The sequence below is a fragment of the Artibeus jamaicensis genome, unplaced genomic scaffold, assembly GCF_021234435.1.
Source record: "Artibeus jamaicensis isolate MK-2021 breed Jamaican fruit bat unplaced genomic scaffold, CSHL_Jam_final contig_391, whole genome shotgun sequence".
Taxonomy (NCBI): domain Eukaryota; kingdom Metazoa; phylum Chordata; class Mammalia; order Chiroptera; family Phyllostomidae; genus Artibeus; species Artibeus jamaicensis.
Window position 1 is genome coordinate 29,316,309 of NW_026521814.1, and position 22,062 is coordinate 29,338,370.

The window sequence follows — 22,062 nt, forward strand, 5'->3', positions numbered from 1 at the left end:
AAAACGTGTGCATAATAGAAGGCAAAATACGGTAACTGTCCTAACACTTCCACACAGGTATCAGCAGTTAAGGTATCAATCAAGCTGTCCACCCTTCCATAAACATCCTAACCGCCCCAAGTAAAATGGAGGCGATTTAGCTTAAACATCTCTGACTCCTACCACATTCATTGCTGCCTCTCTGCCAGTTCATCTCACTTATCCAGGAATGGGGTCCTAGACAGCCCTCCCCTGCCAAAGCAATTCTTCATCACCTGGGATTCCTTTTCCAGTTCTTAACAGGTGAAGTGTACTTGTTCCCCGACTCTACTCCAGGTGAACAATATGGAGCCGGGCACAGTAGTCACTCAGTGTTTGTTGAATTGACAAGCTGCCTGGCTGTTGTTATACACACATGAAGGGGGGAGGGATGAGCAGTGTTTTCCAAACCATGGAAATACGGACCATAATCCACTACTGAGTATAAAATCAGTTTAGTGGGTTGCAATCAGTAATGTTTTTAATGAAATGAAAAACAACATAGAATGTACTATGTACAGTAAAAGTGAATATGGTTTTATAAATTTGTTTCCATTATACGCACACATATATATATATAACATATACGTGGCTGTATGTACTGGTTATGGTACAAAATGTACTTCTTACTGTGAGTCACTGTTTAAAGCCATTGCTCTACAACAGCAATTTTCAACAGGTGTCCCGCGGCAGGCATGCGGGTGCCACGAGGATTTTCAAAACATGCAGTATGTGACCACCTAGTCAGGGACACTGACCTCTTTTCCCTTAGACTGTCCAATGAAAGATGACAACAGCCAACACAGCAATAGCTGTCTGGTGTGAATGAATCAAAATTATACCTATTTTTGTCAGATCAGCAAAAAAAGATATTTTTGGTGTGACAGAATTTTAGTAATTAGCTTATGTGTGCCATGAGTGCCATCTAATTCCATGAGATAAAAAAGGTTGAAAATTGTACAAGAAAAGGAGTTAGCACTGATCCACAATCAGCTTCACAGCACAAGGCAGCAGATAATTAAATAGTTTTCCAAACAGGGTCACCAAAAGCTATTCCTGTGAAGGAGGCCTTGGTCCTTAGGTCTTTGAGAACAGTCTCATAAACTGTGGGCACTTCTCCTTTCTAACCACCCAGAATCCGACAATGTCCAGGGCAGCCAATTTCCTCTCCTGCTCCTGAAAGAGCATCAACCCAGGTCTGGAACAATAAAACAGTGACTACTTCACACACACTGACACTGCATCTGAAGGCTACTGGGATTATGCATGGATGGATATTTTTTACACATGACATATATCAGCAAATGTAAGTTTTACAGCAAATGAAGCATTTAAGTGATGATAATGGAAAGTGCAGCATATGACAAAACAAATTACAACAGATTTTGAATGTCAAACTGAAAACCTGAGCTTGACAGCTCCACTTGGCATTCTACCCAAAAAACAGAGAAGTAATTGTACAGTGACACGTAATAATCACACGAGAGAGCAAAATGGGAAAATGGGTTGGGGATGAAGCATCTCTAACCCCTTTGGGTCTGGGTGAGAGAGATTCTTCAGTCAGTTTCCTTGAGTCGGAATGAAGAAAATTAGCAAACCCTCCCCTCCCCCGCCCTACCCCAGAGGAACCAGGAAACAAGAATAAGGCTGTTTTTACTTTCTATCCATGTCTGAAGCAGCAGCATAGTGCAAGGCTGTCCGTCCCCAGTCATCTGTTTCATTAACGTTGGCCCCGGTGGTCACTAATGTCTCGATACATTGGAAATGACAATTTGCAGCTGCATAGTGCAAAGGGGTCCTGGAAAACAAACAGCAATTTGTTACTTCGTTGAGTCTGAAAAGCAGACCCATCACCAGCGCTAGCACAACAGCAGTACACCTGGGGGTACCGAAAGCTCTCTGTCTCTCAGAGTGTGGAGGTTAAGGGAGATGCCTTCCTTTGCCTTGTACATTGCAACTGACGCTGCAGAACCAGTAGCTCGGACAAGGCCACCCACCAGCAGATCTATTCTTTCTTTCTGTTCCTCATGCCCTCCTGTCCTGGTTCAGGTCTACATTACTGCCCAATTGGAATATTGCAATACCACCTGTATTAGCCTCCTTATCTCTAATCAAACTCCCGTTGAACTTCCAGTGGCTATGAACAAAGGCTCAGGTTTTCTAAGGCCCGATGCCCACATATGACAATCCTGTCCTTAAACTTGTCTCCCTCCCTACTAAACAAAGCCTCAATTTCTTAGTCTGAAATTGAAGACCTCCCCAAGCTGGTCCCAATCTGCCGTTATGGAGTCTCTCTCCCCCCTACATGAGGCCTTTACTGAATCCAAATGGAATGACCTGCGGTTTTCCCTATTATGTCCACACTTCCCTCTGCCTTTGCCCATGTTGTTTTCCTCCCTGGAGTGTCCCTTCCTGAACCAGGTCCACCCATCAAGACCACCCTCATTCTTTAACTCCAGAAGTTCTCTTTCCCTTTTGTGTGAGACTCTTTAGCTCCTATCTGGTCTTCTCCTGAGCACACATCACATGTTGCCTTGATGTTAGGTGTCGTCTCATCTTCTCCACTGAACTGGAAGGTTGACAGGAAGAACAGTGCACAAAGAATCAGAAGCCCTGGGTTCTAATTTGGGCAAAGGTGCAGGCCGGACCCAGCCACATGCCCTACCCAGGCCGGGCTTTGTCCTTATGTCTATAAGCACCTCAGAACAGCTGTCTCCCAAGGTCCGCTCTACATCTGAAATTCCACATACATGTATAACTTGTTTAGTTTCTCTGGGCCTAGTTTTCTCATCAATTAAAAAGGACAGTAATCATCTCCATGTACCTCATAGAGTTACTATGAGAAATTAAGTGGATAACATTTAGAGAATACAGCACTTTGTCAAGTGTAAGACTGTGCAGAAATATAAAGTAATGTTTTATATTACTTATTTTTAGTCCTCAATAATTAAAAGTTTATCTGCTGTTCCTAGACAATTTTCAGGGAATAATAACCAAACAGCATACTAGAACTAGAGCAACTTTATTTCAAGTGCTATTTATCAATTTTCAAGTCCAACTATTTTATATTTCGTAGTCAATTGAAGGGCTCTTTGACTAGTTGATTTACTCCTTTTTAGTCCAAAACAAAGAGGAAATGATAAGTATTTTACATATTAAATTGCTTGTGTTTTTATTAACTAGGCTGAAAATTACTAGGTATCAACTATGTGGCAGAGCCTGGCGCTAAAGAGAAAATGGGGCCCAGTCCTTGTTCTCAGGACACCCACAGTCAGGTGACGAGAGTGGCAAGGAGACAGAGTCCCTGGGCAGTGTGACGCGCACTGCAGTCATGGAGCACATGGGGCAAGGGGCGCAGAGAGGAAGGGTGCCCATCAGAGTAGCAGAAGGCTGTCACGACATAAACCTGGAAGGATGAGTACAAGTTGTCCTCTGCAGCTGGGTAAGAGAAGAAATGTGTAGCAACTTTCAGAGCTAGGGTGTGTGTGTAGACGAGGAGTAGAGAGAAGTTATGAAAAAAATAAATTAAAATGTAATTTAATTAATAAATTTATATCCATGTATTGTGGTAATACTGTGGTGCAACTCAGCAATGCAAAGGACCAATAAGGTAGGAAAAGCTCTATGACTCATTACTGGTGGTGGTGGTGGTGGTGGCGGTGGCAATATGTGTGTTTCATGTTTTAAACATGTCTAAAGATTTATCCCAAGATGAAAGTTCAAGAAATATAAGAAAATGCTCTAGATCTTGTGACCACATTCTGGCTTAGAGAGGCTAAACTGCTCTAATCTGGTGCAAACAGAAATTTCTAAACTATATCCATGTAGAGGACTTAAAAAGACAGAAAGAAGAAGACAGACAACTGGCACTTCTAAACAGTAGCTGTGAGAGATGCTTTGCTCATGGCTGGTGCTTTGTTGGCGTCTCGCTACAAGAAGGGGTTTCCTCCTGGGGATGAAAACTCCCCAGCTAGCTCCCCTTTTCCCTTTTCAACATAACATGATTCCCAGATGGACTGCTCCCTGCTTCTTTCACTTCGGCACTCGAAGCAGAGTTCCCTGTTTACATACCTCCCACACTTGTCCTTTTTATGGAAATCCGCTCCACTGCTCTGCAAGAGTTTTATACATTCCACGTTACTAGAAAGACAGGGAAAACATCATTAAGGTGGCAGAGGTGAACTGCTGGGCTGTCTTCAGAAAGCACTGTATTCTGCACAGTGCAGGTGGACGTAAATCAATACTCTCAGCCTTAAATTCTGCTAACACAAAAACAACCTCACCATAGTAGAGTAATGACATATGAAGGATCTAAAGTTACCAAAATTATTTTTTCAAAGCTAATAAATTGGCACATGAAAGAGCTTGGTGAAAAATTTTCAACTCTATGACTAAGGAATTTAATGATTATTATATGATTAAACCTTTCAGTGGTGGTTTCATCATTTATGCTAAAATTCTCTTTTAAAACCATCAAGACTTTATGAAACAACCCTCTAAACCATAATAATTTCATGTCACCTTTAAACAGTGCACCAGAGTAGATGAGCATTACCTTGTATCCCAGCAGAACGAATTCACCAGGTTAACCACTTTTGACCCAGACTCTCCTTAATGGAAAATGAAACCGCTGCATTTCCCTGTCTTTTTAGTCTAGGTGAATGAATGGGCAGAACCAAGGCCGAAAATGATGCAATGGAGCATAGTGATCTTCCAAAGCTTCTGTGTCATTTGCAGAGGCAATAAATCACGTTTTGTAGAAAGCAAAGGACTTGCTGAAGTGAATTTTCCCATTGAAGGGCATGCAGCTAAATATTCATTCTAATAGGAGTTTCAGAATGAATGCAGGATGGTGTGTTGTCACTTTCTGTGCAGGTCTGATATTTTTAAAAATGTGGGCATCAAAACAGACAATCATCCATCATTGTTTTAAACTTACAATGCTAAGAAGTGTCTTAGGAGTTACTATTTTATTATCAATTACATATGAAAAATGACCTCATTAACGGTAAACCTGAGCAGAGCAGGGCTCTCCCCACCCCGCCCGCCCGTTATAGCCACCTTTCTCAGAGAACTAGCTGTTTCAGAGAACTTTCTGAGATATTATGTGCTGGTGTAGTAGGCCAGTTGATGGAAAACGCCTGTCCTCACTGAGAAGCCAAAGCACCAAAGGCAGAGGCACATCCCAGATGTATAGCTCATGAAGCTCATGTGATTTAGGGGAATGAGGCGAAGTGAAGGAGGTTCTTTTAAAAAATAACACAAAATTATGAGTATATAATGAGATATGACTTCGGAAGGGAACCACGCAAATAAGGGGCCCCGAAGCTCCACAGTTTATCTGCCCACCTCTGATACACAGATAAATGCAGAAGTGTTGCTGTTCCTTAAGGACGTAGGGAATTGATTAAGGACCAACATCTTGCCCAAACAAAGCCGTTCGAGAAGGGCCATGTTTGGGTGATGGGGCCATACAGCAACAATGTATTGATCAGAGCCTTAATCTAACCACTGACATGAAAAAGAGTATCTGATGAAAAATTCTCTTGTGCAACTTAAAAAAAAGGCAAGGATTAAAATCCCTTCTTTCTTACCCTTTGGGTCTTCTTAACCATTGTTCACATTTAACTCCTAGCAAGACTCAAAAATCAGTTTTGAGATAAGGACAAAAATGTCTGTAAATGAACTTAAATTAACTCAATGTTGGAGTCCCTTGATCATCACCAACCTACCAGCAACAAGAAGGAAAAACTTAAGAACAAATCTCAAATGATTTTCTTTCCCGGTAAGGAATACTAAGTAGATGTATATTCTATAGGGTAAAAATCTACAATTAAAAAATGGAAAGAAAAGAAAGTAAAGAGAATAAAACAAGAGCAAAATAATTTTCTATATGAAATGGGCTGAAATTTTTCTCTGGAAGAACAATTCTTCCACTACTAAACACAAGTAAATCTGGAAGTACAACAGTGGTATTTGGTGACGGTAGAAGTGATTCTTTCCCCTTTTACTGTTGAAATTGCCCTTGAATCACAGACAACTTAAGACACTTAAGATGAGTTAGTAATTAAGTCATGAAAATAACAACTAAAATTGCTAACTACTCACCCTCCTGCAGCAGCAGCATGAAGGCACGTTCTTCCAAATTTATCTGGGGTGTCTATTTCAAAGCCTGCAGACAGCACGTGCTCATTACTAAACAAGGACACTATGCTATACTTTTGTCCTAGTTAAACCACAAGAAACATTGCAGAGACAGAAAAATCAGTTAGTAGAAAAACCAGAACGCAAGCAATTGTAGTCAGAAAGAGGTTGTCATGGAAACAAATGGTAACTGCTCAAGCTTGGCAATTTTATAGGAAGGACCATGAAGTCAAGAAGAATTTATTTTCACATTCAGCTCTGGGTGAACTACAGCCCCACGTTTCAGTCCCAGGATAGAAATTTATGAGACCAATTTGAGATAAGTAAGTAGGGCAATAGACAGACAGACAGAACACATGGAGAAAACATGGAAGGTAAAGGAGTCATCTTAACATGCTGGAATAGATATTTTCTTAATATATTATTAGCTTCCAGTTGGTTTAAGATTTGGGAAACATGCTTTCATGCAGAGATTATTTTTAAACATGCCAAAAGCAGGGAAAATGAATCAACCATAGGTAAAGTACTTAAAGGGAAAAATGCCCCTGGAATATCTGTTGAATTAATTCATAAACAGTCTTTGCCTTGCAGATCTCTATCACCTTTGAAAGCCAGGAACTTCTTTCTACATGGAGGTTGGCAGAAGCACTGATAAGAAAGATTAGCAAAGCTCCAAACCAGAAGGAATTTCTTGGTTCCAAACAGGCCCGCATTAAAAAAATAAAAATTAAACCTAGTTGGAGGGGATCATCCATGGTGATTTTTCAGAGCCCACAGAGTGGGATGGCAACACAACATTTTCTACTGTTAAAATGGGGGGTGGGATTTGGCTTCTTTCCTTTGTTGAAAAATATTAAGTGGTAAGTCACCATTTTAAGCTTCAAAGATGTTTTCCCCATTGATGACAAATTTTCTGTGAGCTCCGCCCATCCCTGCCTGTCTCTCACTCTGGGTCACCCCAGCTTTGACTTTGACTTCAGATAGACAGACAAGACTCTCATTCAAGGGCAGGGATACTGACATTCCAGCAGGTCCACCGCCAAGGACTGCTAGAGACTGTCCCCAGAGCAGGTAATGAATGACATGAAGCACAGACAACCACTCACTCTGACCAGACATCTGACGCCACGTGGCTCACTTACAGGACACATCGAGCCTCATCTGTGATAATGGAGCTACTTACCCGATGATAACAACTTCCTGCAGCAGTCAGAGTGAGCATTTAGGGCAGCTAAGTGTAAGGGGAACATGCTATGGATTCCACACCTGGGGAGGAAAAGACAGAGCAGTTCACGGCAACAGCTCTCAAGATACGTGCAGAGGGACAATTACCTTCCCAGAAGTCCTCTGGTGAAAGGCAAACCCACAACACCTCACTTAGGGACTCTCAGCTGAAATAATTTTGTAATTCTTCCACTGGAGAAATAATTACACAATCATTTTCTACCTTAACATAAGAAAGTCCTAGACCTAAATCAGAAGTAAAAGCCCATAACAACAGAAGCAGATATTTTAAAGAAAATGTTTCACATAAACATATGTGCCTCTTTACCTTTAAAATTAATTTCCTTTTGTTTATTTTCTTTCAGGTTAGCAATTTGTGGTCCCATTCATTCATTCATTCATTCATCTATTCATTCATCAATACTGTCTAAGTATCAGATACTACGATAAGTGCTAGTGATAAGACAAACTCTCAACTTTGAAAAGCAACCTGCTTTATTCTTTGAATTAATAAACAAATATTTATTATTGACCTATGATGTATCAAGCACTTTGCTAGAAGTTAAGCGTAGCTGTATTATTGAAAATAAAATTTTATTTTTTTAAGATTTTATATATTTTTAGACAGAGGGGAAGAGTGGAAGACAGGGAAAGAAACATCAACATGTGATTGCCTCTCACGCGCCCCCTACTGGAGCAGTCTGGCCCACAACCTAGGTATGTGCCCCGACTGGGAATGGAACCAGCCACCCTTTAGTTTGAAGGGCAGTGCTCAATCCACTGAGCCACACCAGCCAGGGCTGAAAATAAAATTTCAGATGAGAATAACCACAGTGTATCTTTTGCAGGTAAACTTCACCTCCCTAACAGACTTGTATATTGCACATTAACCCACATCAGGACACCAGTCACAAACGCAGTTGGAGACAGCAAACATTCTCTTGCACATACTTCATCAATCTAGCAGATTTCCCCCTAACAGTATGACATAAAGGAGCTAGAAGAGCACTCTTTAGATGGACCCCCCATCATCACACAGTCCCCAGGATGGTCCCTAAGGACAGGCAGCCCTCTGATGGCAGCTCCCTTTGCCTCCAGCATTAAATCCTCCCCTTGCCCACCTCGCCTCAAACAAGGACCCAAAGCTGTGTGCTGAAACGTAGTTCACAATAAACAGCATCATCGGGAGATTCCTGTGTACTTATAAGCATTTATAAGGTTAGTGACCATTCCTCATAACATCTCATTACATTCAAATAGTATATTTCAGATTTTATAAATTGTCTGCATAGAACAAGCAAGTACATCTATTTACACCTGCAGCATAAATTACCTAAGTTTCTTTTCTGGCACAAAGTGGCCCATTTTCAGATTCTCCACTACATAAAAAACACATATGATTTGAATATAAGTTTTGGATATGTGAACTTTATTTGCTATCTTACAAGTTATTATGATGTCTGCGAATGTGTGAAAGTATATGCAGATTCACACAGACTTCATGGTGTTCAGTGTTCTGCAAAATCTCGGTCTGCCAGAAACGAACTGCCTCTCCCCTTCCATGGTAACTTCTTTCTTGGCGTTTTTGTTCAGTCTTCCCTCTGTTCATCTTCTTTTCCCTATATGGAGATTTCCAACCCAGTGTATATAATAGCTGGCATCCATCAGGAGATGCAATTTGCCCGTCTTCCGGGCAGTGTCACGTGCAAGGGAACTGCTTGTAATTGCCTCTCTCATCGTTTACAAAGAAAAAAAAAATCCTGAAAAGCAATTGCATCAGTGGCAACTCTGACGCTCATGAAAAGAAAGAACGTGTTCACAGTGGGGGTGGGGTGGGAAAAAGCATTTTTATTTGTGCTGTTTATATTGTTCCCTCTTGATGCCAGTGAGACATAGTAATTTCTTTTAATGTATAACATGTTTTAAAAGCTTCTTCCTAAATGGAACTTTAAGCTAATAAGATTTTAGCTAACCATTTTATTTATTTTGGGCAACTGAGGTGAAAATACATGATTAAATATCACTGGACATTCGCAAGAGGAAAACAGATAGAATGTTTTCTAGAATGTTTTTAAGTTCCTGAAAAAACATGCCTGAGATCAAGGACTGAATTGCTCAAGATTTCTGTGAGTCTTCCTTATTCTTTATATACATATAAATATTAAAATATAAATACTTAAAATTGTATATTATATATATGACACATAGTTAGGTCTATATTATATATGTATGTATAATATATAACATATAAAATATATTCTATATTAGATATATACCATAAAATAAAGATATATAGATACATAAAATATATATTGATATAAAATAACATAAGCAAATAAATTAGAGAAACTAGCATCAAATTCTATAATAAACCAATTAGGAAAATATAAAAAGTACAAGTGACAATATGACAGCAACAGTATTGTAACATATTCCATAATCTTCATTCTCAATACTTCTAATTAAACTTACCACTTAACACCACTGTATTTAGATAACTCATCACACTGTGCATTAGCTAATTATGTCTCTTCTTTTGCTGTTATTTATAAATCTGAGAAGATAAGGGAGGAAGAACTATTCTATAAGGTCTAACACAAATTCTGACATATATTTTTATTCCATAGTTAATAAGAAGTCACTACCTCAGTTTTGAAAACATATTAATTTAGACTCAAGTTCTATTAGTCTTTGAACTTGAATATGCTCTATCATGCAAATAGAAAAACTAAATATCAAGTCAAAATTGGAAAGAACATAAAAGTGGAATTTAGAATTTCTGAATCACTTCAGAAACAGTTCTGAATTTCAAAATAAAATTAATCCTTCATTATTATAAAATAAGACTGCTTCTAAAGGAAGGATCATAACACCTTTAGCAGGACTATAAGTCTCATAAGTCACTGTCTTATAAGTCAAATAAGAAGAATCACTCTTACATCATCAGGTAGACATCCAGGAAGATCAAGAAATAAAGATGTCAGATTAACACTAATCTTAACAATGCATAAATTACAGAAAAGAGGAGACCAATGCCAGTTAAATTGCTATATTTATTTGACCAGTCATAAAATTAATGGAACACATTTGTATTAGCTATTTCTAATTTAGCTGTTAGCTGGTGTCTCCTACCCAGTTAGGTAAAAATAAATGAGGTCAGAATAATTTGCAGACAGCTATCAGAGGTGAGAAAAGAACTTCTTGCACCATTAGAATATCAGTTCTTTTAAGCAGTTGCCTTGGCATCAGAGAAACACAGTCTGTCCCTTCCCACATGTGCTCTTTTCTGCAACCTTCCTTTAAGTCATATTGTAAAGAACACTGAGGTTAAGGTGATGGGATCAGAAACTTTAAGTTTGAGTTCTAGTTTACCCACTTGCTTGCTATTTGATGTTCAGCAAGTACGTAACAGTTCCCTCCCCCAGAAAGATAACAACAATGTCAATCTTATAAGGCAATGGCAAGGATTAATTGGGATAATGCGTACAAAGCCCTAAACAGATGGTTTGGCCCTTGATAAGCCTTTACCATATATGTCAGTATTATCATTGTCCTCATAATTACTATTAGCTTAGTTGGATAATCAGCACTCTATGAGTTCTGAAGTTGTAAGCAGGTCATACTTCCTTAAAATCAGGTGTGTGATTCCTCGAAAGCTAAGAATAAATGTGATCAGCTAGCATTTCTGTTGTCTTTCTTCATTTCAAACTCCTTTATTGCACTTATAACTCTGCCAGGGGGAATTGGCTTAGTTTTGCTTGCTGAGTAAATGAGACAAAAACATTTAATGATTTTTGATCATCCAATGATTTTATGGTTCTTATTTCTACTGATTAACCCAAATTAAAAAAATCAGTTTGGTATTAATTTTGTTCATGGCATTTAAGCATTTATCATGTGCTCCTAAGTTACAGCATTTGGGTATAACTGACAACAGTGAGCCTTGGTCTTTGCTGTCTGCAACTTACAGGCATTTTCAATGATTCCTTTTGAACAAAGCCCAAACACGAATGTGGCTTACAAGGTCCCTCCTGGGTCTGGCTATTGCTTAACTCGTGTGTGTTCTGGAATCACAGTGAACTTGGATCCATTCTTCCTGGAGGCCATGTCTTTCCCCGGCTGTTGCACGTGCAGGTCCCTCTACCTGAAACTCGTTCATCTTTCTCCCCTGCTTCTTGTAGCCCTTCTCAAATCAATCAGTGCATCTCAGAGGAGGGGGGTGAGGCATGCAGTCACTGAAAATATCTTTACGCTTCCAAGAATTCTTTATGACAATTTTTAAACTTTTTCCTTTTGATGATAATCTACACCAATTAGCACAAAAGCATATTTAATTTCATCTGAACACCACCTTATCACTATATACCTCTGCAAATCCAGGGCCCGTGTTTGTCTTTAGGGCCCCAGGGTGTGGTGGAGCACCACTTTAGATGGCAGGGGGCAGTAAGAGAAAAAACAAAGGTGGACTCCGTGGACAAATGGTGTCTGAACCTAAGGCAGGCCAATGATAATGCGGTACAGTGAGCCTTCCACAGTTGGGCAATCGCTTGCGCTGTGACAAGTCCCTTGTCCCACCACTTTAAGCTGCTGCACGACCTCCACTCTTGCAGTGTATACTAAATGCTGAGGAGTAGCCACCACAGCCACCAGGACCCTAATACTATACAAATGGTGATCTAATTTTGGTAAAATGTGGACTATCACATCATTCATTACTTGGAGAGACAACTGGCCTCGTGCTTAGGAGCTGAGGCTCCAGATCCAGACCACCAAGAATGGAGTCCCATTGCCACCCCTGGCAAGCACTGTGACCTTGGGCAGGTGACATTTACTGCAACTGTAAGATAGTGGTAGTCGTAGCACATAGCCCATGGTGTTCCTGTGACAGTTAAATGTCACCCTTCAGAGTGGGGACTAGCGTGGGTAAGCATTTGTAAATGTTTGCTTCCACTGATTGCCAATCTGTGTAGTTCAAGTGAATTGTTTGCAAGTGTTTTGTAATTTTTTGGATTTATTGACATATTAGAATCAAAAGCCTAAGGAGTTTCTATCTAGTCTAAGTTTATGTATTCAAGTAACATTATATTGAAAATCAGTGAAGTCCATAGTTGGGTCTGCAGACTCTCAATACCATGACCTAACTAACTGCTACTTGCTCTGCCACCTCCCTTGACCACTGCCCCTTCCGGAAGCCCTCCCTGGCCCTGCTACGTCCCAGACACGCTCCCCCTAATGTCCCAGTGGCACCTGGCTATTGTCCTGGCATCACAGTTAGTGCACATGCTTGTAATTGCTTGTTAAACTCTTACCTCCAAGAGGGCAGGGACCTTTGTAACCCCAGAACCCGACGCAGTGGGGGCCACTTAACAGGCCTCCAACAACAACCATAAATGGATGTCAGAACAGCTACCTGCATAACTACAACATCCCTGCAACAATTCTGCTGCAGGTGAGGCAGAAAAAGAGGTGCGAGCACAATGGGCCAGGTAGAAGAGACATTAAAACCCCAGAGACAAGTGCCTCCAACCTAAAAAAGTGGCAGAAGAAAAACCAAAGGGCTTTGACATCACATCGAGTTACAGGAGTCAAGCTGCAAAAAGTGCTCTGACTTAGAGTTCAGAGAAGCAAAAAGAGTAACAAATGACATTTGATCAAGGCCTGAGAATAAAATTCAAATAAATTCGTAAGAAAGTAATGACCATAAAACTTGCCATATATAGATCTTTTAAAATACACTCAGTCGTATTGGTTATGAATAGAAATGGGTTATTTTGATAAGTGTTATATATTTGTTTACTTATTTACAGAAGGAATGGCCTGCTCTTCTCCCCATTAACAAGCTACCCTGCCTAGATCAACAAGGAGCCCAGAGACCAGTGATGTTCAGGGAGGAGAGGCATCTTCAGTAAAGTTCATCTCAACTCTCCTCCCCCTTGTTTTGATGTTTTCCCCATAGGCCCTTCGAGATGTGGCTCTTCTTGCCTTTCCCCCTCATTTCTCTCCACTCCCCCGCCCCCGACACATAAAACAGCCTTGGGAAGCTGACTTCAACACATTTACACATTGAGGCCTTTGAATACTTTCTGGAACATCCTTTCTTGCTTCCCCCTCTATCTTCTTACCTTACACAATTCTATCCACCTGGAAAACTCCTATCCCTCCTTCCTTTTGCTGGAATGTCCCCTCCTCTGCAGAATCCAGAGTCACTGTTCTGTTCCACTGCCTGTTCCAAACCTCTGTTATAACAAACCTCATAAAACTTCGGTCATTTGCTCTTGATTTTTCCCTCCACCACTAGTCCAGGAGCCCAGAAAGTCCTTGAAACTTACCACACTTCCCAGGACCATTTACATTTGGGCTCATTTTCAATTGTGTTGCACAAAATTGTCAAGTAAAATAAAATTTCTAATAATTCATTGCCCTCATATTGTTCTTCACCAGATAATTTAGTTACTCACAGTTTCTGTGATCAAGGCTAAATTCTTTTTTTAAGTATATTTTATTGATTATGCTATTACAGTTGTCCCATTCTTTTATCTCCTCTTTGTCCCCCTTCTCCTGATATCCCCCATTCCTGCCAGCATCCTCCCCTTTTAGTTCATGTCCATGGGTTGTACATATAAGCTCTTTGGCTTCTGTATTTCCTATACTCTTCCTAACCTCCCCTTGTCTATTTTGTACCTACCATTTATGCTTCTTATTCCCTGTACCTTTTTCCCCATTCTCCCCCTCCCCTCCCACACTGATCTCCCTCCATGTGATCTCCATTTCTGTGATTCTGTTCCTGACTAGTTGTTTGCTTACTTCATTTTTGTTTTTTTAGGTCCAGTTGTTGATAGTTGTGAGTTTGTTGTCATTTTACTGTTCATGCTTTTGATCTTCTTTTTCTTAGATAAGCTCCTTTAACATTTCATATAATAAGGGCTTAGTGAACTTTCAGTTTACCTTGTCTGGGAAGCACTTTGTCTGCCCTTCCATTCTAAATGACAGCTTTGCTGGATAGAGAAATCTTGGGTTTATGTCCTTGCCTTTCATGACTTCAAATACTTCTCTCCAGCCTCTTTTTGCCTGAAAGGTTTCTTTTGAGAAATCAGCTGGTAGTCTTATGGGAACTCCTTTGTAGGCAACTCTCTTTTCTTTTGCTGCTTTTAAGATTCTCTCCTTATCTTTCATCTTTGGAAATTTAATTATGGTGTGTCTCAGTGTGTTCCTCTTTGGGTTCAATTTGTTTGGGACTCTCTGAGCGTCCTGAACTTGTACGTCTACTTTCTTTGCCAGATTGGGGAAGTTTTCCTTCATTATTTTTTTACTTAAGTTTTTAATTTCTTGCTTTTCCTTTTCTTCTGGCAGCCCTATGATTCAGATGTTGGAATGTTTAAAGTTGTCTCAGAGGTTCCTAAGCCTCTACTCATTTTTTTGAATTCTTGTTTCTTCATTCTGTTCTGGTTGAATGTTTATTTCTTCCTTTTGTTCCAAATCTTTGATTTGAATCCCAGTTTCCTTTCCTTCACTGTTGCTTTCCTGTATATTTTCCTTTATTTCACTTTGGGTAGCCTTCATTTGTGCCTTCATTTTGTGACCATAGTCAATCATTTCTGTGAGCATCCTGATTACCAGTGTTTTGAACTCCGCACCTGATAGGTTGGCTGTTTCTTTATCACTTAGTTCTTTTTCTGGAGTTTTGGTCTGTTCTTTCATTCGGGCCATATTTCTTTGTCTCAGTGTACCTGTTACATTGTAAGGGGCAGAGCCTTAGGTATTCACCAGGGCAGGGCAACCAACTTCGCTATGTTGTGGCACTGTATGTGTGGAAGGGGTCAGAGAAAGGACAATGCTGCTTGCTTGGCTCTCACCCTGCTTTAAAGAGACTGGCAGTTTCTCATGCCATCACAACTCCCACACATTTTTATAGCCAGAGGTTCTGAGGCTTTATTTTCCCCTGAGATGAAACCTTGGCTGGCATGGTTTGTCTTGATTCCCTGTTGTTCCTCCCTGTTTACCCAGCCACCACCTTGAAGAACATACTCTCTTCCCTAACTGTCCATGTCCACCCCTCGTACCAGTCTGGATGAATGTTTCTCCTTTAATTCCTTGGTTGTTAGATTTCCATATAGTTTGATTTTCCAGCAATTCTGTTTTTTTTGTGTTTAAATTGGTTGGTTCTTTCTTTTGGTTGTGCAAGGAGGCACAGCATATCTACCTACGCCTCCATCTTGGCTGGAACTTCTTCAAGGCTAAATTCTTTATTTAGGAATCCGAGGCTCTCTTTAATTTGGTTCTACTAAATATTTAATAATAAAATAATAGTTAATATTTATTGATATTTTGGTCTAGGCAATGTTCAAAGAGGTTTTAACATCAACTATCTTGTTAATAAATTTAGCAGATATATTTACTTAATTCACACAGATCTTAACCAATTGCAGACAGCTTTACTAGTATTAAGGTCCTTTAGTCCTCATAACAAACCGATAGGTAAGTACTATTATTATTAAATACTTTCAAATGAGGAAACCAAAGCACAGAGAGACTGAGCAATGGGCTCAAGGTCACATAGCTCACAAGCAAAGTAGCTTAGCTTGGAACCGTGAGAGCATGGCCCCAACCGGTGACATGATACTGCCTCTAGGCAGAGCATGTCATCATCACACACATTCCATCGGGCCAAACACGTCCAAGAAGTGTACTCTTTTCATCTTTTGTTCCTGCTTTCTGCCCTGTGGGGGTGTCTGTCACCCACTGCTCTACTCAAATTATTCTCCTTCTTCAAAGCCTACCCAAAACCCACCTCTGCCTTGAAGGCTTTTCTGAAAACTTTGGCCACCTTGGAGCTCTGCCCTTCCTGCCCACAGTCTATGGCATGTTGTCTACACCAAACACCCTGCCACCTAAGTCCTACTTCATTTAGAACTTCATTATAACTATCTTGCATGGTTCTTTGTCTTAGGTGGGCCTTGGGCCTCTAACACAGTTATGACCTCCTTGAAGGTACCAACCAGGTAACTGACTTCTGAAATTTTCCATAGCACCCAGCATTGTGACAGACTAGTACAAAGGCTTTATACATTCATGTTGAATTGAAGTGTAAAATGAAGTCAGGTCCCCCTTCCCTGAATAAATTCTGAATTTTCCCACTTCTGTTTTATTTTTCCTGATTAACTGCCACTGAACATGGGAAAGAATGAAAGAATATTACAAAGCAGAGTTAGGAATAGAGTTCAAGTCTTCTTAATTAAAACCACTGGAATAGGCTCCTTTTTTGATGGGGCTGAAAAATAAATTTGGATTTTCCTTGCATCTGTCATTAAAAGTCACTGAATTTAGTTTAAAATTAATTTGTCTGTTGCATAATAGTACAGATCCACTATAACCTGAATAAATGGGACCTATCTCCTGCATGGCAGAATCCCTTTGGCAATATTCCCGTATGTGGCAATTATTCCACTGTATTTTTGCAGTAACCTACTTGGCTGTGTCAGCTCCGCTGGTTATTAGGGTGTTAATCAAAAGCTCATGACCGTATCTTGCAGCCACGTGGAGGGGAGTGTTGCCATCCTTATCCACACAGTCAATTTCACCTCCTGGAAGAGATTTTTAAATACAGGATAACATAAGGATTCAGGCTGATTCAGATACATTCAGATTCTATGCTAGTCATTCATGCTGATCAAATGTTGATTTCTTTTCTACTCTGTGTGCATCTCTCATTTGAAGGCTAAGAATGCTTTTCAAGGGTCATCCTCTAAACTAGAAATATTATTGTTAAATCTTCACAGAGGGAAGTCTATGAGAAATACTTTTGAAAAATCCTTCCATATTGTCTTATTGAAAGATCTAAAACCATACAATTAGGTTCCTGAAGGAACAATGTAATCAAACTGCGTTAAATATAATTCTAAAGACATTCAATTTTAATTTTGATGAATTAAAGATCCATGTAAACTTTATACTAATGCATAAGAACCAAAAGGAATGGAGAGTTCAGGAAAGTATTTTATGTAGTTTGATTACCTAATTTAAAATATGATGAGTAAAAGCATAACAATGAACTGAAAATACCTATATTTATGTATTTTCATTTTATTTTATTTCATTTTATTTTGCCTTTCCCCCAACTTTTTATCATATTACATTTCTTTCCTTCCCCTTTTTATATTTATGTAAATATAATTAGTCTATTTACTCATGTATTTGAGAAACCACTTAAAAATAAGTTAGACACATTTCACCCCTAAGAACAAAACCACACTCCTACATTACTGTAATTCCATCATTATGCCCAAGAAATTTAACACTGATACAACAGTTTTATGTAATATACAGTGGATATTGCAGTTCCCCAATTGTCAAAAAAAATGTGTTTAAAGGCTATTTAAAAAAAATCCATGATCCAATCAGAAATTCTGATAGCATTTGGTTATCATGTTTTTTTATTTTCCTTTAATCTGTATCTTCTTGTCCTTTATTTATTTTTAGTCTCGTTGTTGAAATTTTTGAGTCCTGTCAAATGTTCTGCATTCTGGAATTGCCTGATTATTTCCTTATTACTATATTCAGGTTAAACATTTTGGCAGGCCTAGCCCAGAGCTGATGTGCACTTCCCATTTCATCTCTTCGGCAGATGCATAAGGTCAAGTTCTCCCATTACTGGGTGAGGTCCATTTCGGTAACTTGTATTGGCTACAGAGTTTGTGAATATGAGAAAGTTCTAAAAATGGATGAGTACACAACAATGTGAAAGTACTTAGTGCCTAAACCATACATTCAAAAATAGTTTAAATGGTAAATTGTATGCTGTGAATATCTTACCACAATAAAAAAGAGGTTTAATAACTTGGTTAAGATGATTCCTGCCAGCATTCTCCATTGCAAAAAATGTCTTTGCTCCTTTGTAATTAAAAAGCAATTTGTGTGGTGATATTTGGGGACTGTTTAAATAGCCTATTTTCCAATAAGTTTTCCTGCAATAATTTTAGCATGTATAGGGAGTAGTTTGTTCAAAAGTTACCTGAATTCTTTATTCTGAATGCTTATATTACCAATTAGACACACAGTTAGGTTCACTTGATCCTGTTTATTTTCAAATTCTTTCTGGATTTTCAATTAATTTTATTGTATTAATATATAAAATATTAATATGTTTCAAAAGTCAAAATTTGATTTTTAAAAAGCCTCACTCTCATTTCTATCTGTTCCACTTCATTATCATCTATGATTGCCTGTGGCAATCATCTTCATTAGTTTTGGTTTATGATTCCTGTGTTTCTCTGCAAAAATAAGCACCTAGACTCTTTTACACCTTGCTCTTTTTCTTTTCACTTAACAATATATCCCCAAACTCATTTCTAGGGATTGCTTCTTGGAGCTCTTCCTCGTTTTTTGTACAGATTCATTGTTTCCACTGCCTGGGTGCACTAGTTCAGAGCACCAGTCTCAGATGGATGAGCAATCAGGTTGCAAATACTACTTTTGCTATTATTAAGAATGCTGTAGTGAATGACCTCATGCACACATTGTTTCATATTTGTTGGGTGCATCTTCAGGGTAAATCCCTAGAATGAGGATTTCTAGGTCAAAGAGTAAATAAATACGTGGTTTTGTTATATTTTGCCAAATTTTCCTCCTTAGGCTCTATGCAATTCTGCAACCACAGACCGCGGCCGTGCCTCGTGGGCCTTTTCCCCACAGCCTTGTCAAGCTATGAGTACCTGCCACGTGATGGCTGAGAACTGGCATCTCGGTGGAGTTTCCCCTTGAATTTCTCTCATCAAGAAGGTTGAGCATCTTTTCATATATTGATGAACCATTTGTTTATCTTTCTCTATCAACTATTTGTCATTGACTTTTGCTCATTTTTCTGTGTGTGGGGGGGTATGTGTATGTTAGGGGGTTCTTTTATTCCTTGATTTTCAAGGGCTCTTAAAATATTTAGGAGACTACTCATTTATCAGTTGCAAGTACTTTCCCTGTGGATTTTCATTTGTATTTGGAGCTTTACCCTAAAAATTTATTTTTGTAATGTATCGGCTTTTTTCCTGTACTTAGATTTTAAATTGTAGTTAGAAAGGCTTTAACCATACCCTGGCTTAAAGAAACTGACTTGTGAAAATATTTGCAACATGTATTACTGATAAGTGGGTAATCTCCAAAATATTTTAAGAGCTCTTGAAATCAATAAATAAGGAGACATCAAGGAGAAGGAGGAATGGGGAGTGGCTACTAATGGGTATGAGGACAGGCAGTCACCTGGTTTCCATGGATACCTCAGAGCAATCCTGTGTACATGAACCTGTCCGTACTGCCCACAGGGGTCAGCCTGAAAGGTCTACTCATGGAACTGCTCCAGGGAGATATGGGAGGCAGATCCCTGGACTTCAGTAAAGCCTTAGCCCTGAACACACACTAAATCACTCCAGGTCCTTTCTTAACAAACATTAAGGCTGGCATGTTCACAAGCCTCAAATACGCCAAAAACTGGGTAAAGAATAAAAATCAAATTGCATTAACAACCAAGGAGTTAATGAAGAAACATTCATCCAGACCAGTAGGAGGGGTGGAGACAGGCAGCTGTTGCAGAGAGGACTTACAGCAAAGCAGTGGCTAGTGGACCAGGGAGGGCAAGGCTGCAGCTGGTGGGCTGGTGGACCCAGGGAGGCAGAGAGAGGCGGCAGAATGTGGACTGGGTGCAGATAAACTGGGAGGAACAACTGGGGAGCAAGACAGACCTCAGGACCTAGAGTTTCACTGCAGGGAAATAAAGCCTCAAACCTCTGATTGAAAACACCTGTGGGGGTTGAGGTGGCACAGGAGAAACTCCCAGACTCACAGGAGCGTTCATTGGAGAGACCCACAGGGTCCTAGAATGTACACAAGCCCATCCACCCAGGAATCAGCACTAGAAGAGCCCAGTTTGGTTGTGGGTAGCAGGGGAACTGAAAGCCTGCTTTGAGAAAGCCTGATTTGAGAGCCGAGCAAGCAGCGCTGCTCCCTCTCAGACCCCTCCCCCACATACAGCACCACAACGCAGTGACCTGAGTTGGCCCACCCTGGTGAATACCTAATGCTCTGCCCCTTACTATGTAACAGGTGCATTGAGACCAAAAATATGGCCCACATGAACAGATCAAAGTACCAGAAAAAATACAACTAAGCGACAAATAGATAGCTAACCTATCAAATGCATAGTTCAAAGCACTGGTGATCAGGATGCTCACAGAATTGGTTGAATATGGTCACAAATTGGATGAAAAAATGAAGGCAATGCTAAGTGAAATAAAGGAAAAGGTACAGGGAACCAACAGTGACAGGATGGAAACTGGGACTCAAATCAACAGTGTGGACCAGAAGGAAGAAAGAAACATTCAACCAGAATGGAATGAAGAAACAATACAAAAAAAATGAGGAGAGGCTTAGGAAACTCCGAGACATCTTTAAACATTCCAACATCTGAATTATATATAGGGGTACCAGAAAAAGAAGAAGAAGATCAAGAATTGAAAAGTTATTTGAATAAATAACGAAGGGGAACTTCCCCCATCTGGCAAAGGAAATAGGCTTCCAAGAAGTTCAGGAAGCTCAGAGAGTCCCAAAGAAGTTGGAACCAAGGAGGAACACACCAAGGCACAACATAATTACATTGGCCAAGGTTAAAGATAAGGCGAGAATCTTAAAAGCAGCAAGAGAAAAGGAGACAGTTACCTACCAAGGAGTGCCCATAAGACTGTCAGCTGATTTCTCAGGCAAAAAATCAGGCAAGAAGGGGCTGGAAGGAAGTATTCCGAGTCATGAAAGGCAAGGACCTACATTCAAGATTACTCTATCCAGCAAAGCTTTCATTTAGAATGGAAGGGCAGATAAAGTGCTTCCCAGATAAAGTCAAATTAAAGGAGTTCATCATTACCAAGCCCTTATTCTATGAAATGTTAAAGAGACTTATCTAAGAAAATGAAGATAAAAACTATGAACAGTAAAATGACAACAAACTCACAGTCATTAACAACCACACCTAAAACAAAAACAAAAATAAACTAAGCAAACAGCTAGAACAGGATCAGAATCACAGAAATGGAGATCACATGGAGGGTTATCAGCAGCAGAGTGAGAGGGGGAAAGAGAGAGGAAAGGTACAGAGAATAAGTAGCATAAATGGTTGGTACAAAATAGACAGGGAGAGGTTAAGAATAGTATAGGAAATGTAGAAGCCAAAGAACTTACATGTATGACTCATGGACATAAAGTAAAGGTGGGGAATGTGGGTGGGAGGAGGTGTGCAGGGAATAAAGAGGGGAAATGGACAACTGTAACAGCATAATCATTAAAATGTATTTTTTAAAAAGTTAATTTAAAACTAAAAAAATGTATAAACAACTTCTACATATGCTTTTATTGTCATGTAAAATACATTACATCATAACTTATTGGAAAAGCAAGAGACAAAATGTATATTTGTTATTCAGAAATGTTTTGTATTGAAATAGGACTTCTAGATGAATGGATTCCCATTTTACAGTTACCCAAACCTTTCCATTTTTACCTCAAAACCTTTAAGATTTTCTTGGAATGCAAATTAAATATCTTTAGTACTCATGTAATCATTTCAAGTTAAATACTGGTAATCTGTCATTGATCGTTAGTGAGGAAAATAAATTTCTGTAAATTTAGAAGTATGCAGACCAT

At 39.5% G+C, this 22,062-nt stretch overlaps 1 protein-coding gene across 5 annotated transcripts in view; it reads right to left on the bottom strand.

Moving 5' to 3' along the window:
* Positions 1 to 22,062, bottom strand: part of ANKRD44 (ankyrin repeat domain 44) — a 298,600-nt gene that overhangs the window by 86,835 nt on the left and 189,703 nt on the right. For all 5 annotated transcript variants that reach the window (XM_037167009.2, XM_037167010.2, XM_037167007.2 and 2 more), the window contains exons 10-14: positions 16,853 to 16,967; positions 7,346 to 7,428; positions 6,127 to 6,190; positions 4,090 to 4,158; positions 1,676 to 1,816 (exon numbers count right to left, since the gene is read on the bottom strand). In XM_037167009.2, the coding sequence (XP_037022904.2) occupies positions 1,676 to 1,816; positions 4,090 to 4,158; positions 6,127 to 6,190; positions 7,346 to 7,428; positions 16,853 to 16,967 (472 nt within the window). The remainder of the gene's footprint in view (positions 1 to 1,675; positions 1,817 to 4,089; positions 4,159 to 6,126; positions 6,191 to 7,345; positions 7,429 to 16,852; positions 16,968 to 22,062) is intronic.